Source organism: Cheilinus undulatus, linkage group 24 (assembly GCF_018320785.1).
Source record: "Cheilinus undulatus linkage group 24, ASM1832078v1, whole genome shotgun sequence".
NCBI classification, from domain to species: domain Eukaryota; kingdom Metazoa; phylum Chordata; class Actinopteri; order Labriformes; family Labridae; genus Cheilinus; species Cheilinus undulatus.
In genome coordinates this window covers 7,239,575-7,259,371 of record NC_054888.1, presented here as the reverse complement: position 1 = coordinate 7,259,371, position 19,797 = coordinate 7,239,575, and the positions used below count along the sequence as shown (strand labels likewise).

The 19,797-nt window shown below is 39.9% G+C and overlaps 1 protein-coding gene across 7 annotated transcripts in view; it reads left to right on the top strand.

Annotated features, from left to right (window-relative positions):
• The window catches only part of LOC121506220 (vang-like protein 1), a 91,226-nt gene extending 71,742 nt beyond the window's left edge, over positions 1 to 19,484 (top strand). For 6 of the 7 annotated variants that reach the window (XM_041781915.1, XM_041781920.1, XM_041781918.1 and 3 more), the window contains exons 6-9: positions 9,213 to 9,373; positions 17,327 to 17,474; positions 17,810 to 18,044; positions 18,131 to 19,484. In XM_041781915.1, coding sequence (XP_041637849.1) covers positions 9,213 to 9,373; positions 17,327 to 17,474; positions 17,810 to 18,044; positions 18,131 to 18,391 — 805 coding nt within the window. In that variant the 3' untranslated portion in view covers positions 18,392 to 19,484. The remainder of the gene's footprint in view (positions 1 to 9,212; positions 9,374 to 17,326; positions 17,475 to 17,809; positions 18,045 to 18,130) is intronic. The other variant, XM_041781922.1, reaches the window with a different exon arrangement.
• Positions 19,485 to 19,797: the final 313 nt, after the last annotated feature.

Below are 19,797 nucleotides of genomic sequence, written 5' to 3'. Positions count from 1 at the left end.
TGCATACTGTCCAATATATGAAGACTCTGAGCATAGGCCATGTACAATACGTCACTATAGTCAAGAATAGGTTAAAGGGTAGACTCAACTAGTCTGTTTTTGACATTGAAAGAAAACCAGGACTCGTTTCTGTTGGAAAACCCAGTAAACCTTCAGCTTCTTGGCAAAAGCTGAATGTGCTTAACTTTTCATCGAGTAAAAACCCTGAGTACTTAAAAGAGGATACCAACCAAATTTCAAGACCATCTTTAGTATCAGTTATCTCAGACAGTGCCTTTTTAACTGTTCTTGAAGAAGTAAAAACACAAGTTCAGTTTTGTCCACAAGTTGCAGCTGACAAAGCTGATCTTGTACCATATCAAATAAATGCCGAAAATATGCAAAACCTTGTGTGGGTGTAGTTGCGCAGGGGTTAATAACCATATCGCCTGCATAGAAATTAAAATAATTAGATATATTCAGTCCTAGGCAATTGCTGTAGACTGTAAACAACAGAGGGCCAAGTACTGAACCTTGTGGTACTTTCTATTGAAGTACCTCTTATGTAACACCCTCTAATTGATCAGCCTGGGTTCTGCCATTAAGGTAGTTAGCAAGCCATCCAACAGCATTCTCTAAAAACCCAGTAGCTTTGAGACGATCCAGTAAGATACTGGCATTCACGGTCTAATAAAAGAACCCCAATTATTATTATTTTACTTTAAACCACTCCTTTTTAAAAATGACCATGTGTGGCTTCATGTGCTTCAACTTGGACCCTCCTAGCTGGCTACTTTTTCCAACAGGCTGATTTCTCCATTTGTTTGTGGTAAGCACCATCATCCTATATCACTCTAGTTTAGCTTGGCATAATTCTTTAGCGGTTTAAAAAACTAAGAAGGCAAAAACGTAAGCAAATTTTAAGTCAAAATACAGCAGAGCTGAACGCTGATTAAGACCATCCAGTCATGTTAATTGAACCCTGACAGCTCTCTCTCTCTCTGCTAATTCATTAATGCCATTACAGTTAAGTGCTGCTGTCCCCTCTATTAATCCCACCTTATATGAGCTGTAGCTTTAACTTTATTGATTTTTCAAATAATGATCCTCTTTGTGTTAAATAGGCAGGATTAGCTCTCCCAGCAGAGACTGTCATTGCTTAAATACTTAAAGAACTCCTCTAAAGAGCAGAGCCTTTTATACTAAATACTCATTTTCTATAAATAGTCAGATCCTTAAAATAGTTTTAATTTACTGAAATTAGGCTATATAATGAACGATACAAGCCTGATTTACAGTTGAAGCTATAGAAACCCAGCTGACGAAGCTTGAATAATTCAGGATTTTATAGACTGATACTGATAAATATATTGGAAGGAATATACAGCCCAAATTCCAAAAAAGTTGGGGCGCTGTGGAAAACGTAAATAAAAACAGAATGCAATGATTTGAAAATCTCATAAATCCACCTTTTATTCAAAATAGAATACAAGCAACATATAAAATGTTGAAATTGAAACATTTTACAATTTCATGCAAGATATTAGCTCATTTTGAATTTGATGGCAGCAGCCGTCTCAAAAAAGTAGGGACAGGGCCATGTTTACGATTATGAAGTGTCTCTTCTTTTAAGATCACTGTAAACGTCTAGGAAGTGAAGAGACTAGATGTTGGAGTTTTGGGAGAGGAATGTTGCCCCATTCTTGTCTGATGTAGTATTCTAGCTGCTCAACAGTCCTGGGTCTTCTTTGCCGCATTTTGTGAAGAGTCTGGACTACAGACTGGCCAGTTCAGCACCTGGACTCTCCTACTGTCAAGCCATGCTGTTGTGATGGATGCAGTATGTAGTTTAGCATTGCCTTGCTGAAATATGCAAGGCTTCCCCTGAAAGAAAGGTCTGGATGGGAGCATGTGTTCCTTTTAAACCTCTATATACTTTTCAGCACTGACTCTGCCCCATCATCTGACCACAGAACAGTTTTCCATTTGGTCTCAGTCCATTTTGAATGTGCTTTTTTATGCATTTAACAAAGCACCCAAACTTTTTGGGAATTTTTGTCATACTTGGAGGTCATATAAAATGTAGGCCATTTAAACTTAAAATGAGTAAAACACTGACAGGTAGGTTTTGGAAGCTCTATTGATTCTGAATTGGGAGGAAACCAGTCTGACCAGTATGTATCCGTGTTTGTGTGTATTGGTCCAGTCAGTGTGTCAGCCTCCTGCCTTGGGGGCGTCGTCCTTTGTAAGCGTTGCCATTCATCCCTGCTTGGCCGGCAGCAGGCCTGGCCTCGCTCTGTTGTCCGTCTGTGACTGTAAACACACAGCTAATTAGTGCTCCCTGCAGACCGGAGCATGGCATCTGGTCAGCCTGACACACAAACGCCGACTTGCTGTGTGTGTGCGCATGCTAATGACAGAATAATGCACACGTAGCCACAAACATGACCGAAAATCACACTGCGATCTTTGCGCCGCTGCTGCTCACATTCCTATTCCTCCATCTTTTTTTTCTTATCATAATGGAGACGCAGCCCGGGCCCCAGGGCCCTGAAAGCTGTCTGTCTGCCTGGCCTTTGATGCCAATCTGAGGGCCAGAGGTAGCCTTTTTTTGTCCGCTTGTCAAACCAGACGAGCTGAATATGAATGCATTCCTCACAGGGTTGCTGTAGAGGAGGGTGGGGGTTAAACACATTCACAACTGGAGACTTCCCAGTTTACATTCCCTCTCTGGTCAGTCATAAGCAGCAACAGAAGAGAAGGCAGCCCTCTGGTCTCAGAGGCAGTAGGTTTATAATGTTGTCTGCAGTCGAGCTCGAATGGTTTTCTGTCATGTTTTGCTTAGTTTAATTATTGATCGAAGGCAGGAAGCAGCAGAAACTCTGACTCAGCCTTAAGCAATTGATCACTAAACAATGGTCCTTTCTGTGGTGGCTCTGAATGCTCGAAGCAGGAGAGGTTTGTCCTGGTCTTTTTAGGTTAACCAAACAAGCTGCTGTCATCCCCCTTTGGTGGCGACAAACGCCGCCTTCAGCTTTTCTGTATAATCAACCGCCTACTCTTAGTACATCTTCCTATTGGACATTGACATTTGAGAAGGATCTTTGCGTTAGAATTGATCGCCGCCTTATTCTTCAACATTTTCCTTAATTTACAGGGTTGGGTATTGTTTTGGTGTTTTCCAAAACTGATGTCAAATCAATACTTTATAAATGGCACTAATGCCTAAATGGTGCCTGGATCACTGGTTTTTATTTGGAAAAAGAAAGATAAGGGTTAAAAAAAAACAAAAAAAAAAACCTTAATAATTGTGATAAGAAGTGCTGTGACGCTGCTGTTCACTTTCAAATAAATACTAAATAAATACTAACACCGACTTATCTGAGAATCTGCTTCAAGTTCCTGCTCATTTTGATTGTCAGAAAGCATCTTTTGGGTTGAGACAAACTCAGGATCTCTCTAATTAAAGGCCATCTCAATTCCACGAGCCTTCTCTTCATCCCTTCAGTATAAATAGGCTATAAACCAATAATAACCCAGGATATCAAAAAGAGGGAGCTTTCTCTAACAGAATCAAAATGATTGACACCATAAATATGGTAGTATTTTTGCATAATGAGAACAACTCTTTTGTATGAGTCAAATCATTATGGTGGGGGAGGAATTAAAGGCCTAAATGAGTGAAAATTAGTCAAAAGACATTCATGCTCTGCTCTAATAAAAGGAGACAAAATCACATAAATAATGTCAATTCCATAAGGTCGTGTTAGAGGGGTATGGTACTGAAATGTAGCACTGAAATCTGATTTTTTTTATATGTCTTGTTAGGCTTCAGATGTGTTGGTATCAAAGCTACATAAATATACAACCACTTTAAAGTTACTGATCAGTATTCATGGCTACCATTACACCATGAAGACAAAAGAACATTCCAAGCAACTTGGAGAAAAAGTATATTGAAAAGTTTAACTCAAGGGATGAATACAAAAAAATTCCAAGGCTCTGAACATCCCCAAGAGTTCAGTTAAATCCATCATCAAGAAATGGAAGTAATATGTCACATGTATAAATCTGCCTAGATCAGACCATCCTCACAAACTGAGCGACTGTGCAAGGAGACTAGTGAGAGAGGCCACCAAGACACCTAATGACGACTCTGAAGGAGTTACAAGCTTGAACAGCTGTGATGCAAGAGAGTCTGCATACAACTGTTGCCCGGGTTCTTCACCAGTCAAAGCGTTAAGGGAGAGTGGCAAAAAGGAAGCCACTACAGCCACATATTTAATATGGACTAGAGTTCACCAGAAGGCATGTGGGAGACTCTGTGGTAAAGTGAAAGAAAGTCCTTTCATCTGATGAGACCAAAATGGAGCTTTTTGGCCATCAGACAAGACTTCTAACATGGCACATTATCACAAACTCACCATCCCCACTGTGAAGCATAGTGGTGGCAGCATCATGCTGTGGGGATGCTTCTCAGCAGACAGCCCTGTAAGGCTTGTAAAGATAGAGTTTAAATAAATGCAGCAAACACCTATTTCAAAGTCTGTTAGGAATATGGATTAAGCCCTTTCTTCTTGAGGTGTAGCGTACTTTTGTTATTTCCCTATGCACGCTATCATTTTTTCATACAAATTTCTCATTTAAACAGCCCTTTTTTACACAAGTTGTGTATAATTCATCTGAAAGCTAGTCTAAACATCTGTCTTGCAACTCTGTTAGCCTGCTTTGATGTCAGCATCATCTTGTTTACATGTGACCAGCACCAGTTAGCAATCTGATAAGAATAAATGACATTTAAACTCTGCCTGGATGCCTGAGAGATTTCCATCTCTATGTGACATTTCAAGCAGACCTGTCGTTTAATGTATGGATTGTTCTGAGAGAGCGATACAAATCACAAGAGATCTGAAAATATCTGCTTTCATAAGAGGGTCAGAGATCACACAGTGATTGTCCTCTGGGATAATAGGCAGCGCATGCTGCTGCTAACGTGTGTTGTTCATGTATATTGAGTTAGCTCTTCACGTGGCTCAGAGAGTGAGGGCTTACACAAACCCACACATACATATTGAAAAAGGTCCAGTGTTAAGCAGTAAGGTTGTGTTGTGGGTCATTTAACAGCTGTTAGCATCTGCTGTCCTCTGTCAGCTGAAGGCAGGTCAGAGGGGCTTGGCTGTTGTTGCATCATAACTGCATGGTAGCATGTAACAGATTCCTTTGGGTGCTGTATACTAAAAATTACGGCATTGAAACTTGTCCTAAAGGGAAATACTGGAACCAAGGGTATTTGAGATTCTTGTGGTTGCTTTCTACCAAGGATTACAGTTTTGAGACTAACCTTGAATATGCATATTTTAACTTAGCCTCAATTTAGATTTCATTACAGCTTTGAAACTGGCCTTAAAGGGAAATATTTCACCTGATATGAAATACTATTTATATTTGGGTTTTAAAATACTAGATTAACTTCATAAGGAAAGAGTGTGTTAACTCCTCATGTAGTCCACTTCCAGGAAAACAGAGGCAGTATAATATGAAAGAACCAATGATTTATGTTGCAGAGCATGTGAAAACACCCCCACTCGTGTACAATTGAATTAATAGTGCTGTGTTATGGAGGACAAGTCCAAGCCTGTCCTCTTTTCCAGAGTTTGAAGATATCAGGCTGTGGTGGATTGCTGCTGTGTGGAGCACACATCAGCCTCTGATTGCTTCTCAACTCTTTTATTTGTTTCTAGCTCTTTCTGTCGCTGACTTGGTCCTTCGTTTTTTTGTGTTTTTCTAATTCTCTTTACATGTTGTTTGTTTTCCTTTTATTGAGTCCAGTTAGAGGTGCTGCACTGGAGTCCAGGAAAATTTGATCCAATGTGTAAGTGCAAAAAACTGCAGTTCCTCAAGTGTCCACTAGAGGCTGGCTCCCAAACCAAAGGAACCATAATTAGAACTCATGTTAAAATTCCAGTTTTTACTGCAGAATTGAACATGAATGCAACACTCTACAGGAGCAATTTTGGTCTTCTGGTCCATTCTTCTGTTGGTTAAAACTATACCAGGTATTTTTTCGCTAAATAACTCTGTTTTTATTATATTACTGCTTCACTGAGTTACCTATAATTAGGCATAAGCAGCATGTGTCAGACTAAGTCATGATATAAACATAGACTGGAATATCGACATTCATAGTCTGATGGTTTATGAGGAGTTGTTTGAAACCTAAAAATGATGCCACCATATTGAAGTGATTAACTCTTGCTAACAGCTAATAGAGAGAGAAGTTTAGAGGTTGAGTAAAAGCTATGCAAATGAATATCTGGATTGTAACCACACCAATCCAGCCCATCATACAGGTAGCATCAAGACTGCCAGGTGGGCATGCTGTAGCTGTTTTACCACTCTAGCTAAATCCTGTTACATGCTAGAGATGTGCCAGACTAGCCGGCTAAATATTAAGGTCGGTTTTCATTCATTCAGGTTTGCAGTCAGGGTGAAATTTTTGGTCTAAATTGTATAAGCTACTATAGCTTCGGCTAAAGCCCACTGCTAACACTGCCATGTTCTATTACGTGGATGTAAACAAGTACAGTGAATGAATAGCATTGATGGCATCCTATAGGAGCAGCACGGTTTGAAGTTTGAATTGTACATTTGCTGTGTCAGCTTATTCTTGCACATTACCACCTGACTTAAGCAGTGTGTAAAAAGCTCAGGCATGTGGACAGTATCCTGCTATGAGGATTGAAGGCAGGTTAATGCTAGCACTGCTAGCATTGCTATGATGTTAATGCTAGCACTGCTAGTATTAACATCATTTACGTACCTGCAGATGCTGTGTTAAAGTATGGTCAATTTTGACTGTTTTCTGAGTGTTTTCTTCATGCAAGAGGAGTCCATTAAATGCAGTTGTTTACACTTACCCGTATCTAAAATAAAACCTTTATAACATTCCTATTAAACCTTCATCTTTAAGTTTCATTGTAGGGAGCCTGTCAAAGTGTTCAACCCCATTACCCTTTTATTGTTTTTAAAAATCAATCATGGTCAATTTAATTTGACTTTTTTTAACAAAGAAAAAAAATACAAAAAACCCCTCTTAAGTCAAGGTTATAAGGTATTTAACAGAGGTCCATCCAGTTGGTACTAGTAGTCTCACAACCTGCTTTTCCATTACAGCTTTTGCAAAGTAAAAGTGAAATTTGTACTTTTCGACTAAGTAAATTTATTTAAATTTAGAACGTGTGTCCATTAAGTGGAGTTTTGGGCATGTGCCTCAAAATTCTCATAAAATCTCATCTAAGCCAGACTCCCTTGCAAGGAAGCTGGATGCTCAAAACCTGTTGTATGGTTATGACTACATCTACAGTGGTTGCCTTGACAATTTTGATCAAAAAACGAAGGCAACAGATGATAGTTCAGAGGCAAAGTCCATACGGTAAAAGCCAGGTATGAGGGTGTAAGCATGATGTTACCAACAGTCTCAGCCTCCTCTTCTGTCCACACGTACCACGCCATGTTGTCTCGGAGCAAACCAGTCGTGTGACTGTACGCCACGTCCTGAGATGTGTAAATGCAGGAAAAGGGTTTCCGTTGCACTTTTGCGATATATTTCTTTATCCAAACGTCTGAAAAACCTCCTCATGAGAGCGTAAAAACTTTTTTGGCAATATTTGAGAGGTTTTTTGGAAATTCAGGTGTTTCCATCCCCTTTTTTTTATTGCGCTATTTAGATTTTGCGCATTTTTAAGGGTAATGGAAACGCAGCTACTGGTTAATCAGTGTTCCTGGCCACCATTATACCATAAGGACAAGACTAGAGTTTGGCCAAAGGCATGTGGGAGACTCCATGGTCAAGTGGAAGGAAGTCCTTTGGTCTGATGAGACCAAGACTCTGTTGGCAGACACTTCACCACAAACACACCATCCCCACTGTTAAGCACGGTGGTGGCAGCATCATGCTGTGGGGATGCTTCTAAGCAGCCAGCCCTGGAAGGCTTGTAAATGCAGCGAAACATATGAAAATCCTGTAGGACAATCTTATTCAGCCTGCCAAAGAAATACTGCTTGGGAGAAGATTTATTTCCCAGCAAGACAATGACCTGAAGCATACAGAGGAAGCTACATAGAAATGGTTTAAAGACGACAAGGTGAACGTTCTGGAGTGGCCGAATCAAAGACCAGACAACAAGCTTAAGCAGCTTGAAAAGAAGAATGGAGTAAAATTGACTCACAAAATCAATAAAAGGGGGTGAATACTTTTTATAGACCCTGTATGTATCATGCTAACTAGATCATGAGCCGACTCTTGCCTGTCTCTAGATAAGCCTGAGGTTTGCTACTCCACATTTCCAGATTGGTGACTGCCATTGTTCATAGCTTCATAACACTTCCTTAGAAACCAGTTGGGGACATTATTAAGACTACATCCATGTTTTATACTTCCTGCCTCCGTCCGTGTTGGCGTGGGAAATTGTTAGCAGGTTAAAAATGGCTGGGAACAGGAGGAGTTGCTATCAGTAAAGAAAATCACATTAAAAGGGCAACGAGTAACTTCAAGTATCTTATTTACAAAGCTCTTTTGAAACTCCTACTCCATCCTTCTTTGAAAATAACAGCTTTGCTGTGCTTTTGTTTTTCTGAGTGTTTTTACACTTCAAGAGAAAAAATTTCCTCTGTGAGTAAAATGAGTCTTTCATTCCTCTCACTAATGCTGCTTTTGCTGTTAGACTCTTCAGTTTCTCGGGTGGTGATTTCTTCTGAATCTTTACTCTTTAGTCTAAAAGTTGGTTATTTAAACAAGGAATTTCAATTTTGTGCATTAAGAGTGATTGGAAAATGTCTCTCTCTCCCTTCCGGCCTGCTCTAAAACCTCGTTCTGTTTCAGCAGATGACAGTTTCTGTCCTCAAGAAGGATTTTTAAGTTGTAGAAAGTTTTCAGAGAAAGCGGTGTAGGTCTTCCGGCTGATACTTCCCTCTGTTTTTGCCCTCTTTTGCTCTCTTTATTGTTCTTCTGTATTCATGGAGAAGGGTTGTTGAATTACTGCAGGGATTTCCTCATATTCAGTATCACAGGTTAAAAAACGTCCTCTGGCTAGTGTTTCTTACATTCTTCTCTCCTCTGTAGAGCTCTGACTCTCACTCTGGCATAAATCTACCAGGATTTTACCTGAAGTTTTTTTTTTTTTCCTCCTGGCCGTAGCTTACTCTTAATTCTCTCTTCTTCTTCTTCTCTCCAGTATTCAACGTGCAGCTCTGGCCATCTTGGAGCATTACTACTGCGACTTCCCAGTCCACAATCCTGCGCTGCTTTCTGCCTCCAAGTCCCGCGCAGCAAAGCACCTTGCCGGCCTTAAGGTCTACAACGTGGATGGTGAGTTCCCAGCAGGCCTAGCTGAGGGTGAGTGGGATGGTTTTTAAGCTGCATGATGTTTCTGTGGTGTTTCTGTGTGGTGCAGACTCTTAAGGTCTCCTTTTCTTTTCTAAAGCTTGAGTAATACTGTGGTGTAGAGTCTTTGGACTGTTCCCGATATTGAATTATTATTGCACAATTATTTTTCATGATTAATTACTGAAAACAATCCTTTCATTTACAGTGATTTAATTGAGACATTAATCACCAACTGGTTTTAAACTCACAGTAGGCAGCTGTGTTAATGCACAGCTGTAATTCAACCACAGTTGGACGTGAATATTTTTATTTTCAGTCAATCTGTTCGCACATTTCTTATCAGCTTATAATGGCTGCACATTTGAAAAAAAAACAGGATCAAATGCAGATAAAAATGCAGGATGTTAGAAGCTTGTTATCAGAAGACAGAAGGAAAACCAGCCAGTAATCACATATTTTTTATCCATTATCAAAAGGATGTTGATAATAATATCTACTTAATGAAGTGCTTAAAAAAAACAACAACAGTAAAGATTCTTGAGTTTTTTAGGGTCCTAGTTAAAACATCACGGGGGGCACTCAGGATGGCATTTATCAACCTTTTTTTGAACATCAAAACCATAAAAAATATCGCAATAAAAACACTTTCCTCCAAAGTTCACATTTGTGTCATTTTCATATACAGCTGCTAGAAAAAGTATGTGAACCCTTTGAGATTTCTTGGATTTCTGCATAAATTGGTCATCAAATGTGTTCCAATCTTCATCTAAGTCACAACAATAGACAAACACAGTCTGCTTAAACTGATACCGTGCAAAAAATGATATGTTTTCATGTTTTTATTGATCAAACCATTGATCAAACCACCCTGCACATTCACAGTGCAGGGTGGAAAAAGTATGTGAACCCCTAGGCTAATGACTTCTCCAAGAGCTAATTGGAGGCAGGAGTCAGCCAACCTGGAGTCCAATCAATGTAATGAGATTGGAAGTGTTGGTTAAAGCTGCCCTGCCCAATAAAAAACACACACCAGTTTTGAGTTTGCTCTTCTCAAGAAGCATTGCCTAATGTGAACCATGCCTCGCACAAAAGAGCTCTCAGAAGACCTACGATCAAGAATTGTTGACTTGCCTGAAGCTGAAAAGGGTTACAAAAGTATCTCTGAAAGTCTTGATGTTCATGTGTCCACGGTAAGACACTGTCAACAAATGGAGAAGGTTCAGCACTGTTGCTACTCTCCCTAGGCGTGGTCGTCCTGTAAAGATGACTGCAAGAGCACAGCACAGAATGCTCAATGAGGTGAAGAAGAATCCTAGAGTGTCAGCTAAAGACTTACAGAAATCTCTGGGACATGCCAAAATTTGTGTTGACAAATCTACAATAAGTAAAACATTAAACAAGAATGGAGTTCATGGGAGGACACCACAGAGGAAGCCATTACTGTCCAAAAAAAAAAACATTGCTGCACGTTTGAAGTTTACAAAAGAGCACCTGGATGTTCCACAGCACTACTGGCAAAATATTCTGTCCATAGATGAAACCAAAATTGATTTGTTTGGAAGGAACACACAACACTATGTGTGGAGAAAAAAGGCACAGCACACCAACATCAAAACCTCATCCCAACTGTGAAATATGGTGGAGGGGCCATCATGATTTGGGGCTGCTTTGCTGCCTTAGGGCCTGGACGGATTGCTGTCATTGATGGAAAAATGAATTCCCAATTTTATAAAGACATTTTGCAGGAAAACTTAAGACCATCTGTCCGCCAACTGAAGCTCAACAGAGGATGGGTGATGCAACAGGACAACGACCCAAAGCATAGAAGTAAATCAACAACAGAATGGCTTCAACAGAAGAAAATACGCCTTCTGGAGTGGCCCAGTCAGAGTCCTGACCTCAACTCAATTGAGATGCTGTGGCATGACCTCAAGAGAGCGATGCACACCAGACATCCCAAGAATATTGCTGAACTGAAACAGTTTTGTAAAGAGGAATGGTCCAAAATTCCTCCTGACCGTTGTGCAGGTCTGGTCTGCAACTACAGGAAACGTTTGGTTGAGGTTATTGCTGCCAAAGGTGGGTCAACCAGTTATTAGCCTAGGGGTTCACATACTTTTTCCACCCTGCACTGTGAGTGTTTAAATTGTTTGATCAATAAAACATGAAAAAATATCATTTTTTGCACGGTATTAGTTTAAGCAGACTGTGTTTGTCTATTGTTGTGACTTAGATGAAGATCGGAACACATTTGATGACCAATTTATGCAGAAATCCAAGAAATCTCAAAGGGTTCACATACTTTTTCTAACGACTGTATAAGAGCATTAAAACTTTGTAATTTCATCATCTTAATTTAAAGAACAGTTAACAAAAAATCAAAGGATAAATGCCAGAATTAAAAGCCAATAAAAGCTGTATTGTTCAGATACAGTGTGCTGTCTCTTGGGGCCCCTTTAGGGGGGTTTTCTACTGTCATTGCAATTTTTGCACATTTTGAACCACTGCTTTGGTTTGAAGTTTCTCAGCCTGTTGAGGACCCCCTTCTGGCCTGCTTGACTTAAACTTTTTGATAATCTCTAAGTTGCTTGGAGTGTTCTTTTGTCTTCATAGTGTAATGATAGCCAGGAATACTTACTAAACAGTGACTAGACCTTCCAGACACAGGTTTTACTACAAACACTTGCACTCAGGTGACATCTGAAAACAAGTATCAGAGTCCTGCACTGCATAATCAGTCTGTGTACCGTTACATCCGAGTTTCATACTCTGGAGCAAATCTCCCCCTTTCCTGTCAATTTTGGGGTTTCCACGGCACCCACTACCATCTGTCTCCAGCGTGTGCAAGAAGTGCCCCTATGCTCATGATACGCAAAACAGATCCACTGCCAGCACGTGTTAATCTACCCAGAGCAGATCAACCTAAATAGGAACAAGAACACACAGCGAATTTCAAAGTAAAAGAATGCATGGACTTGCTTAAGTCATAACCAAGAAATCAACGTTAAAACAGTTTAGGATTTTTCATCAGTTTGTGTTTTCATTAAATTTTCACTTTTCATTTGAATTTCTATTTAGTTTTAATTTGTTTTTACTGCTGATCTGTTAGTGTAGATTAGATTTAATTTTGCAAAAATGCTTAATTTTAGTTTATTTCTTACTAGTTTAGTTTTTTCAGCAATAAGGGGTGCTTTTAGAGGCAAGACCCAAAGGGTTCAGAAAATGTTAATATTACAAAAAAAATTTTAGATATACATTCAAATAGTCTACTTACTTTTAAAGATTGGATATTTTATTCAATTATAACCCTAAAATTCTCATTGTGTAAAGCGTTCCTCAATTAAATCAGGCCAGTTTTCACTCCCAGGCTTTGGTGTTCATGCTTGTGTCAGAGAATAAAACTAAGGAGATTTTTTCCCTAATTTTATTTAATTTTTGTTGGTTTTGTGAGCACCAGTGCAATTTTAGTGTACATTTTTGTAAAGCTTAGTTTTTATTTTGTTTGATTTTTATATTTTTTAGTTTTTAATAAGTTTTTTGTTAACTATAATAATCTTATAAGCTATGTCAGGGCTGTCCAAACTGTGGCCCAGGGGCCAAATATGGCCTGCAGTCCATTTTTGATTGGCCCTCAGAAAATTCTTGAAATAAAATGAAATATGGCCCACATTTGAAAACAGGCTTGTGCTTGGCTGTATTTTGCTCTTTGCTTTCAATGCTAATTCTGTAAACAAACATTTTGACTAGAAGAGGGGTTTTTTGTGACTAAACGAAGACAACACTGTAAATGAAAAACATATTGTCAACCAAAATAATAACAATAGTTTGATTTATAAAGCCCTAATGGATTACAAAAGCTAATAGCAGCACCAGTGGTGTTTTAGAGGCAGAGCCAGTAGTAGCCAGGGCCAACCAGGGCCCCCTGACATCTGATTGGTCTCCCTAAAATCCTTGAAATGATTGGCTAATTGTCTTGTAAGCCATTAACTATCCATTTAAGCATACTCACTGAGCATATCTTAACCATCATAACATTGGTTTTACTAACTTTACTATTCTCAAAGTGAGGATATGAAAGTGGCCCCACCATCTGTATAAGTTTTTGTATGCGGCCCTCAGTGGAAAAAGTCTGGACACCCCTGACATAAGTCATCAGCTGGTTGAATCAGTGAGTCCAGACCAACAGATGAGGGCACGTGTCATTGGCCGTAGTACACTACAGACATGGATGATGTGGAAATTAGAGGTTACAATTAAGAAAATTAAAAATAGGATGAGCAAATAGAAAAATAAAGGACATAAACAGATAAATAAGCCCCTATACATCAATAATAATCCATAAATCAATGAAAACTTCATAAAAAATAGTTTTATTGATAGCATATTCACTGCAAAATGACATTTTGCTATTTGAACTTTTGCAGATCTAGATGTTAGAAAAGCAATACCAAAGAAGAATGATACATATGTTTTAGTGCTTCATTTTGGTACTACCCACAAATTATCAGAACAAAACATGCACAACTTCTCTGCTTTCTCTGCTGCTTTAAAGTCAATTCAGCACCAATATCAGAAAAATCTCCAACGTCACCCAACCCTATCTTTAAATCCTCATCAGACCGTTTTGATTTTGCTCGGAAACGTTATAAAATCATGTTTCTAAAGGAAAGAAGTGATCTGAAAGTTGCTGGCAGCAGTTGAAAGCAGAAGTGTTTTGTATTCAGTGAGATAGACCAAACCAAAATAAAAGTGTTATTTGATTCATGCCTCAGAGATCTGAACATCTCCTCAGCTCGCATGTTCATCCTCTCCTCTCCTGTGTCTCTTAACTGTGACGCTAAGGCTCCTTTAAGGCTAAACTCAAAGCCTACCTTTTGGACAGTAAGTAACTTTAACACTGCTCTTAATGAAGCCTCCTCACAGACCGCCTGTGTTCACTTTTCTAAAAGCTATCCTTAAATCTTCAGACCCATCAGGCGTCCTTGAAGCTAAACGAAAGCCTCCTTTTCACTGAGTGAAACGCACACTCTTCACCCACTCCTCTTCACTCTCCGCATGCCACAGGTTGATGAAAAAAGTTCACTCGTGTTCACGACAGCTGGCAGAATGTAACACAAGCCCTCTGTTAAATTATCACTCTCCCTTAAGTGTACTCAAGCTTCATTTAAGTGCACTGGCTTGACTCCCTCTTGGGTTTTTTTGTTATTTTTTTCTTCTGCCGTTTATCTTCCTCCTCCTACCGCCTCCTTTGAAAAGTTAGTGTAGACTGCAGCGGGGATGGCTGATAAATCAATAGCTATTACGCTGCCGGTCGTGTCATTTCTCTCTCGTGTCTCATCCGCCTTCATTTTCATCCTGCAGCAGCTGCTCTGGGACCTCGCCGTCTCTCTCCGTCTCCTTCTCTCTCTCCTGTCTGGAGCTTTTTCTTCACACTCTTTCGCTCTTTCTGCAGCCGTTGTAATAAAAGAGCTGAATTCAGGGACAGAATATAATCTCCCTCTGATTAAAGAGAAGTGAAGCCCTGAGCACAAAGCAACCATAACACTCTATTACCCTGCATCCAAATGGGTTCTGGTGATTTTATGATGCATATTTGGTGTGTTCATTGCCTTCTCAGCCCTGGATATAAGAGTTTAGGGATTTAAAAGCCTTATTAAAAACAAATCAAACTTGGCGGGAGAAAATAAACAACAATGCACGCTGTATTTTCCTAAATTTTTCTCTTATGAACATAGCTAAGTTCAGCTCTTATGAACAGTTTAAGGTTCACAAGTGGATAGAAATAAGTAGCATATATTCCCTGACTTTGTCTGAAGTAAGCTTTAAGTTTTTATAAAAGCCATCACTCCCTAACTTTCTGTCTGTCTAGAAACGGGCAAAAAGGTGGAGCTGATGCAGGCTCATTTCAGACCAGTGGCTGCGTGACCGCTGTGTGTTGGCCCAGTTTTCATTTCAATGTGCATGTCAACAAATCAGGGTTCTTAGATTGCCTTATGTGCAAATAATCTTAAGAAACGAGGCGTACCTATTTTTAATGAAGCCTAGCGTGAGTTCATGCAAGACATGGTAGTCATACCCCTAGCCATAATCAGCTGACGGCCAGCTGATGCTGATTATCACCTGCCATCTCCCATAGCCAATCACAGTGGTGCATTTAAATATGACGCCCTTACTAATCTATACTTGGATCAATTCTGATGCACCACACTGCTGCTGCTGCTGGCAAAGCTTATTCTCCTCCACCCCAGCCTCCTCCTTTTTAGCATGTATAACTATAAAGGGCATCGAACAGTCCTTTTTTTTATCCGAAATATAAATCAAATATCTTTTTTATCTACATATATGCAAAAGTATTAGGCCACCATTATCGTACCATTACTTTTAAAAGAGACTGAATGGGAGTGGTTTTATTTCAAGCTTGACCATGATCCTATGAAGGCTACTAGAGCAATGAATTATTTTCTGTAGAAAAAAAACTTATAGTAGACTATATGAACAATATCATAGTCATGTGAAAGTTATTATAGTGTATGATTTTTCTCTAGTTTTTATTTATATTTAGCGTTTACTATTTGTTTTCAATTCCATATTAGTTTAAGTTGGTGTTACTGCTGGTTAATTGGTTTGGTTTAGGTTTTATTTTGAAAAAGCAAAAAAGTTTAAATTTCATTAGTTGTAGTGTTAGTTTGAGTGTTTTCAGCAATTCATGATACTGTACACTAAAACACTAAATCTAAAGAGCCAGAAAAAATGTAAACAAAAATGAAATAAGAAAAACTGAACTGAATTAGAACAGATGGATAGGACTTAGTGTGCAAGGTTTTTATTGGGTTGCAGATCTGAAAAGACATTTTTTATAAATTAGCTTTTTTCAAAAGGGATGACTTATGATTCAAAAAAGGAAAATGAACAGTGTGTCCCAACAAAGAAATAAGCCACTGATACCACGATTTTTGTTTCAACTCAGTTGTAAACATGTTTATTCCTGCTGTAAAAATGGACATTTTAATATGGGACCTAATGAGGATGCTTACTTTTATAGTCGTCCTCAACTGGACACTTCAGGAACTGCAGTGTTTTTGCTCTTTTCTGTTAGTTTCACTTTTAGCCATGGAGGTTGGCGCTTGTTTGTAATACTTTTAAGTATTACTTAAACTGTTTCAGAGACCCAGATTTGGTGGGCTAACCTTGATCTACAGGTGTGTGAACATGATTTATTTCTAGGATAAATTTATGTACAGTGTACCTGTACATATTATTATATATTTAACCTCCTCTTTTGTTTGACATTTTGTATCTTTTCCCTCGTTTCTTTCTTTTTGGCATGACTTGACAGTGATACGGACAAGTGTTAAAATTAGGAGACACATAATTCTAATTTAACTACTCCTAACATCAGTATATACTCTCCAGCGCACCGTCTCAGCCATATATCCCCTCCCTCCAAGTGCAGTAACCCCCAGAGCTGCTATGTGCTCAACACTCCCTCCTCTGTCCATGAATTATTCTGTTCATGTTCGATCTGTGCCTCGCATTAATAATTCAGCAGCACTGCCTCCTTTTAACCCGCATTAACATCAAGCTGCGTTCATCAGCAGCCTCCAAAAAACTTTTAAAGATACCCAAGATTCTTCTTTAATTGGACACCGAGTGGCAGAGAAAAGGGGTAATATTTGAGTATCTGTAGCTGCGTCTGGGTGGGCGATGTTTATTTTAAACCACAGTGCTCAGAACAATTAAATATTACGACTTTCTGTGGCTTCTGAGGTTTTTAATTTGCCAGTGTTGAAAGGAAATGTCCCCAGGTTCATGTGCACCAGTGATCTTCCCCTCCAACCTTAACCCACATTGCACTTTATGTCATCACCAAAGACTGCTTTGTTCCTTTCCCTCCATCTCTGAGGCTGATAGCTTCACCTCTGACAGAGGGACACTCACAAACTGTTTCTTTTGTTGGTGCAGGTCCTGGGAACAATGCAGCAGCAGGAATGGCTCACTCCCAGTCCAGAGCCATGATCGCAGCCGCCGCACGCCGAAGAGATACAAGCCACAACGAGCTGTACTACGAGGAGGCGGAGCACGAGAGGCGTGTTCGTAAACGGAAAGCACGGTAAATTTGGTGCACCGGGCATATTGCAATTTTTTGGCCTCTAATTTCTCAGTTTCACTAGTTTGTGACTTTAAAACAGTGCATTTATTTTGCTATTTGTATACTTAAACTTGGACTCTGTCTTTCTTTAGAGGAGACAATGGCTGAAAAAAGAAATTCTTAATATTTTGTCTCAAATTCTGTTGGTCTGGCTTTGCAAATGTTGGCCTATCTACCCTTTATCAACCACAGCTGAAGAACTAGACAGAAAGTTACACTGAAAGTAGTTTTATAAGTTCTGCGTGACTCTTAAAAACGCAGCTAAGCCACGTTTTGCATGCTGTGTCTCCTCCCAGCCTGGTGGTGGCAGTGGAAGAGGCCTTTACACATATAAAGCGCCTGCAGGAGGAGGAGCAGAAGAAGTCTCCAGGGGATGTCATGGACCCAAGAGAGGCTGCACAGGCCATCTTCCCCTCTATGGCTCGGGCTCTGCAGAAGTACCTGAGGACCACCAAGCAGCAGCACTGTCACAGCATGGAGAGCATCCAGCAGCACCTGGCCTTCTGCATCACCAACAACATGACACCTAAGGTCTGAAGCTTTAGCATGCTCTTAAAGATGATACATTATGTTGCAGCCTTTTTCTGTATAAAAATCTGTATCCTTTTTCCACCCAGGCATTTCTCGAGAGCTACCTGACCCCGGGCCCCACCCTGCAGTACAGCCGGGACCACTGGCTCTCCCGTCAGTGGACGCTCATCAGCGAGGCGTCGGTCACCAGCGGCCTAAAGGACGGTTCCATCTTCCTCCTCAAGTGTGTGGACTTCAGCCTGGTGGTGACGGCCAAGAAGATTCCGTACATCCAGATGTCGGAGGAATATATCGACCCAAAGTCTCACAAGTTTGTCCTGCGGTTACAGTCGGAAACCTCCGTGTAGGACTCGTTTTTTTACACCTCACACTGCTTAGTTGCTCTCAAATGTTTTTATTTTGGGTTTGAAGATTTTGTTTCTACTTTTTTTGGAATTTTTATATATTATATATGAATCTATATACAACATGTTTGAATATATTGATTTGTTTGGATGAAAAAAGAAAGGCAGTTATTGGATGTCTCGGACACTGTTGCGTGCACATACAGTGTGAGTGTGCTTATGCGTGTATGCTGACACAATCACACGTTCCTTTTCATGTTTTTCACGGCCAAACAAGACTAAAACACTTGATTTTTCTGACGATTTTACGGAGATTTTAGTTTCTTCAGTGGCTCCTTTTATTTCCTTGGAAGAGATGGACACAAAAACCACTAAGGACTGTGACGGTGTGACTTGGATTTTTGTATTTCTCTATGAATTCAGGCCTTCTTTCAAACCAAATCAAATCAGTTTGACAAGGACTTCAGATTTTGCATTAAATGCGCTTTTTTGATGCTAAACATTTAAAGAAATAACCCTTAAAGGAATGGTTTTTCTTTTCAACCATGCCCTCGTCACCACTTCAGGTCATCCATGGAGCTTCAGACACATTTTTCTTGACTGTTACAACGTCCACACTCCAGTCAGCCTTAGGCCGGACTCAGCAGCACAATAACACCCCCTGAGTGCTAATCCAAGCAGCCAAAGTCGGACACTCTGACCTGTCTCTGAGCACGGCTCTTCCTCCAGGTGCAGCGGAGCAAAATTCCAAATATTTCCACTCCAGTTGGGAACAACACACACATGTCGCATTAAACACGGGGCTGAACTCTGAATGAACCGGATCAGAGGAGACACTCTGAGGTGGACATATTGCCCTCAAACATTTGCCCTGGTTCAGTGACCTTCTCTGGGCTTTCATGTCCGCAGCATCTGCCTGATATGACGGAGGGAGGAGGCAGCCAAGAGAGTCTACCATGTCAGGAATAAAATGTACTACTGATTACTTATGTGGATTTAAAATAAATGCTGTAAATTCTCTTTAAAAGATCATTCTTAACCAAAGATGGCCAGCAAGAGAAAATAAAGGCCTGTTATAGAATTACAGGAACATCAGGAAAAAAACACCAATGGACGGATTGATCTGCAGCCCACTACATCAACTTGAAATTTAATTACCTTTTCTTACAATTTTCCCTGCATTAATTCTATCAGTTACACAACAAACAAGGTCATAATCAAAAACCTGCCCTTCAGATTCCCATGCCATGATTCACATAAGGATTGCACACCTTTTCCACCCACTGAACTTGTTCAAATAAGGCAAAACAGACACTTGAAATTGAGTGGTTTACAAGCTTTTATTGCCCTGGGCATGTGGAAAACCAAGCCAAAATCTCAAGGTTTCGCTGCATTCATATCCGTGCTAA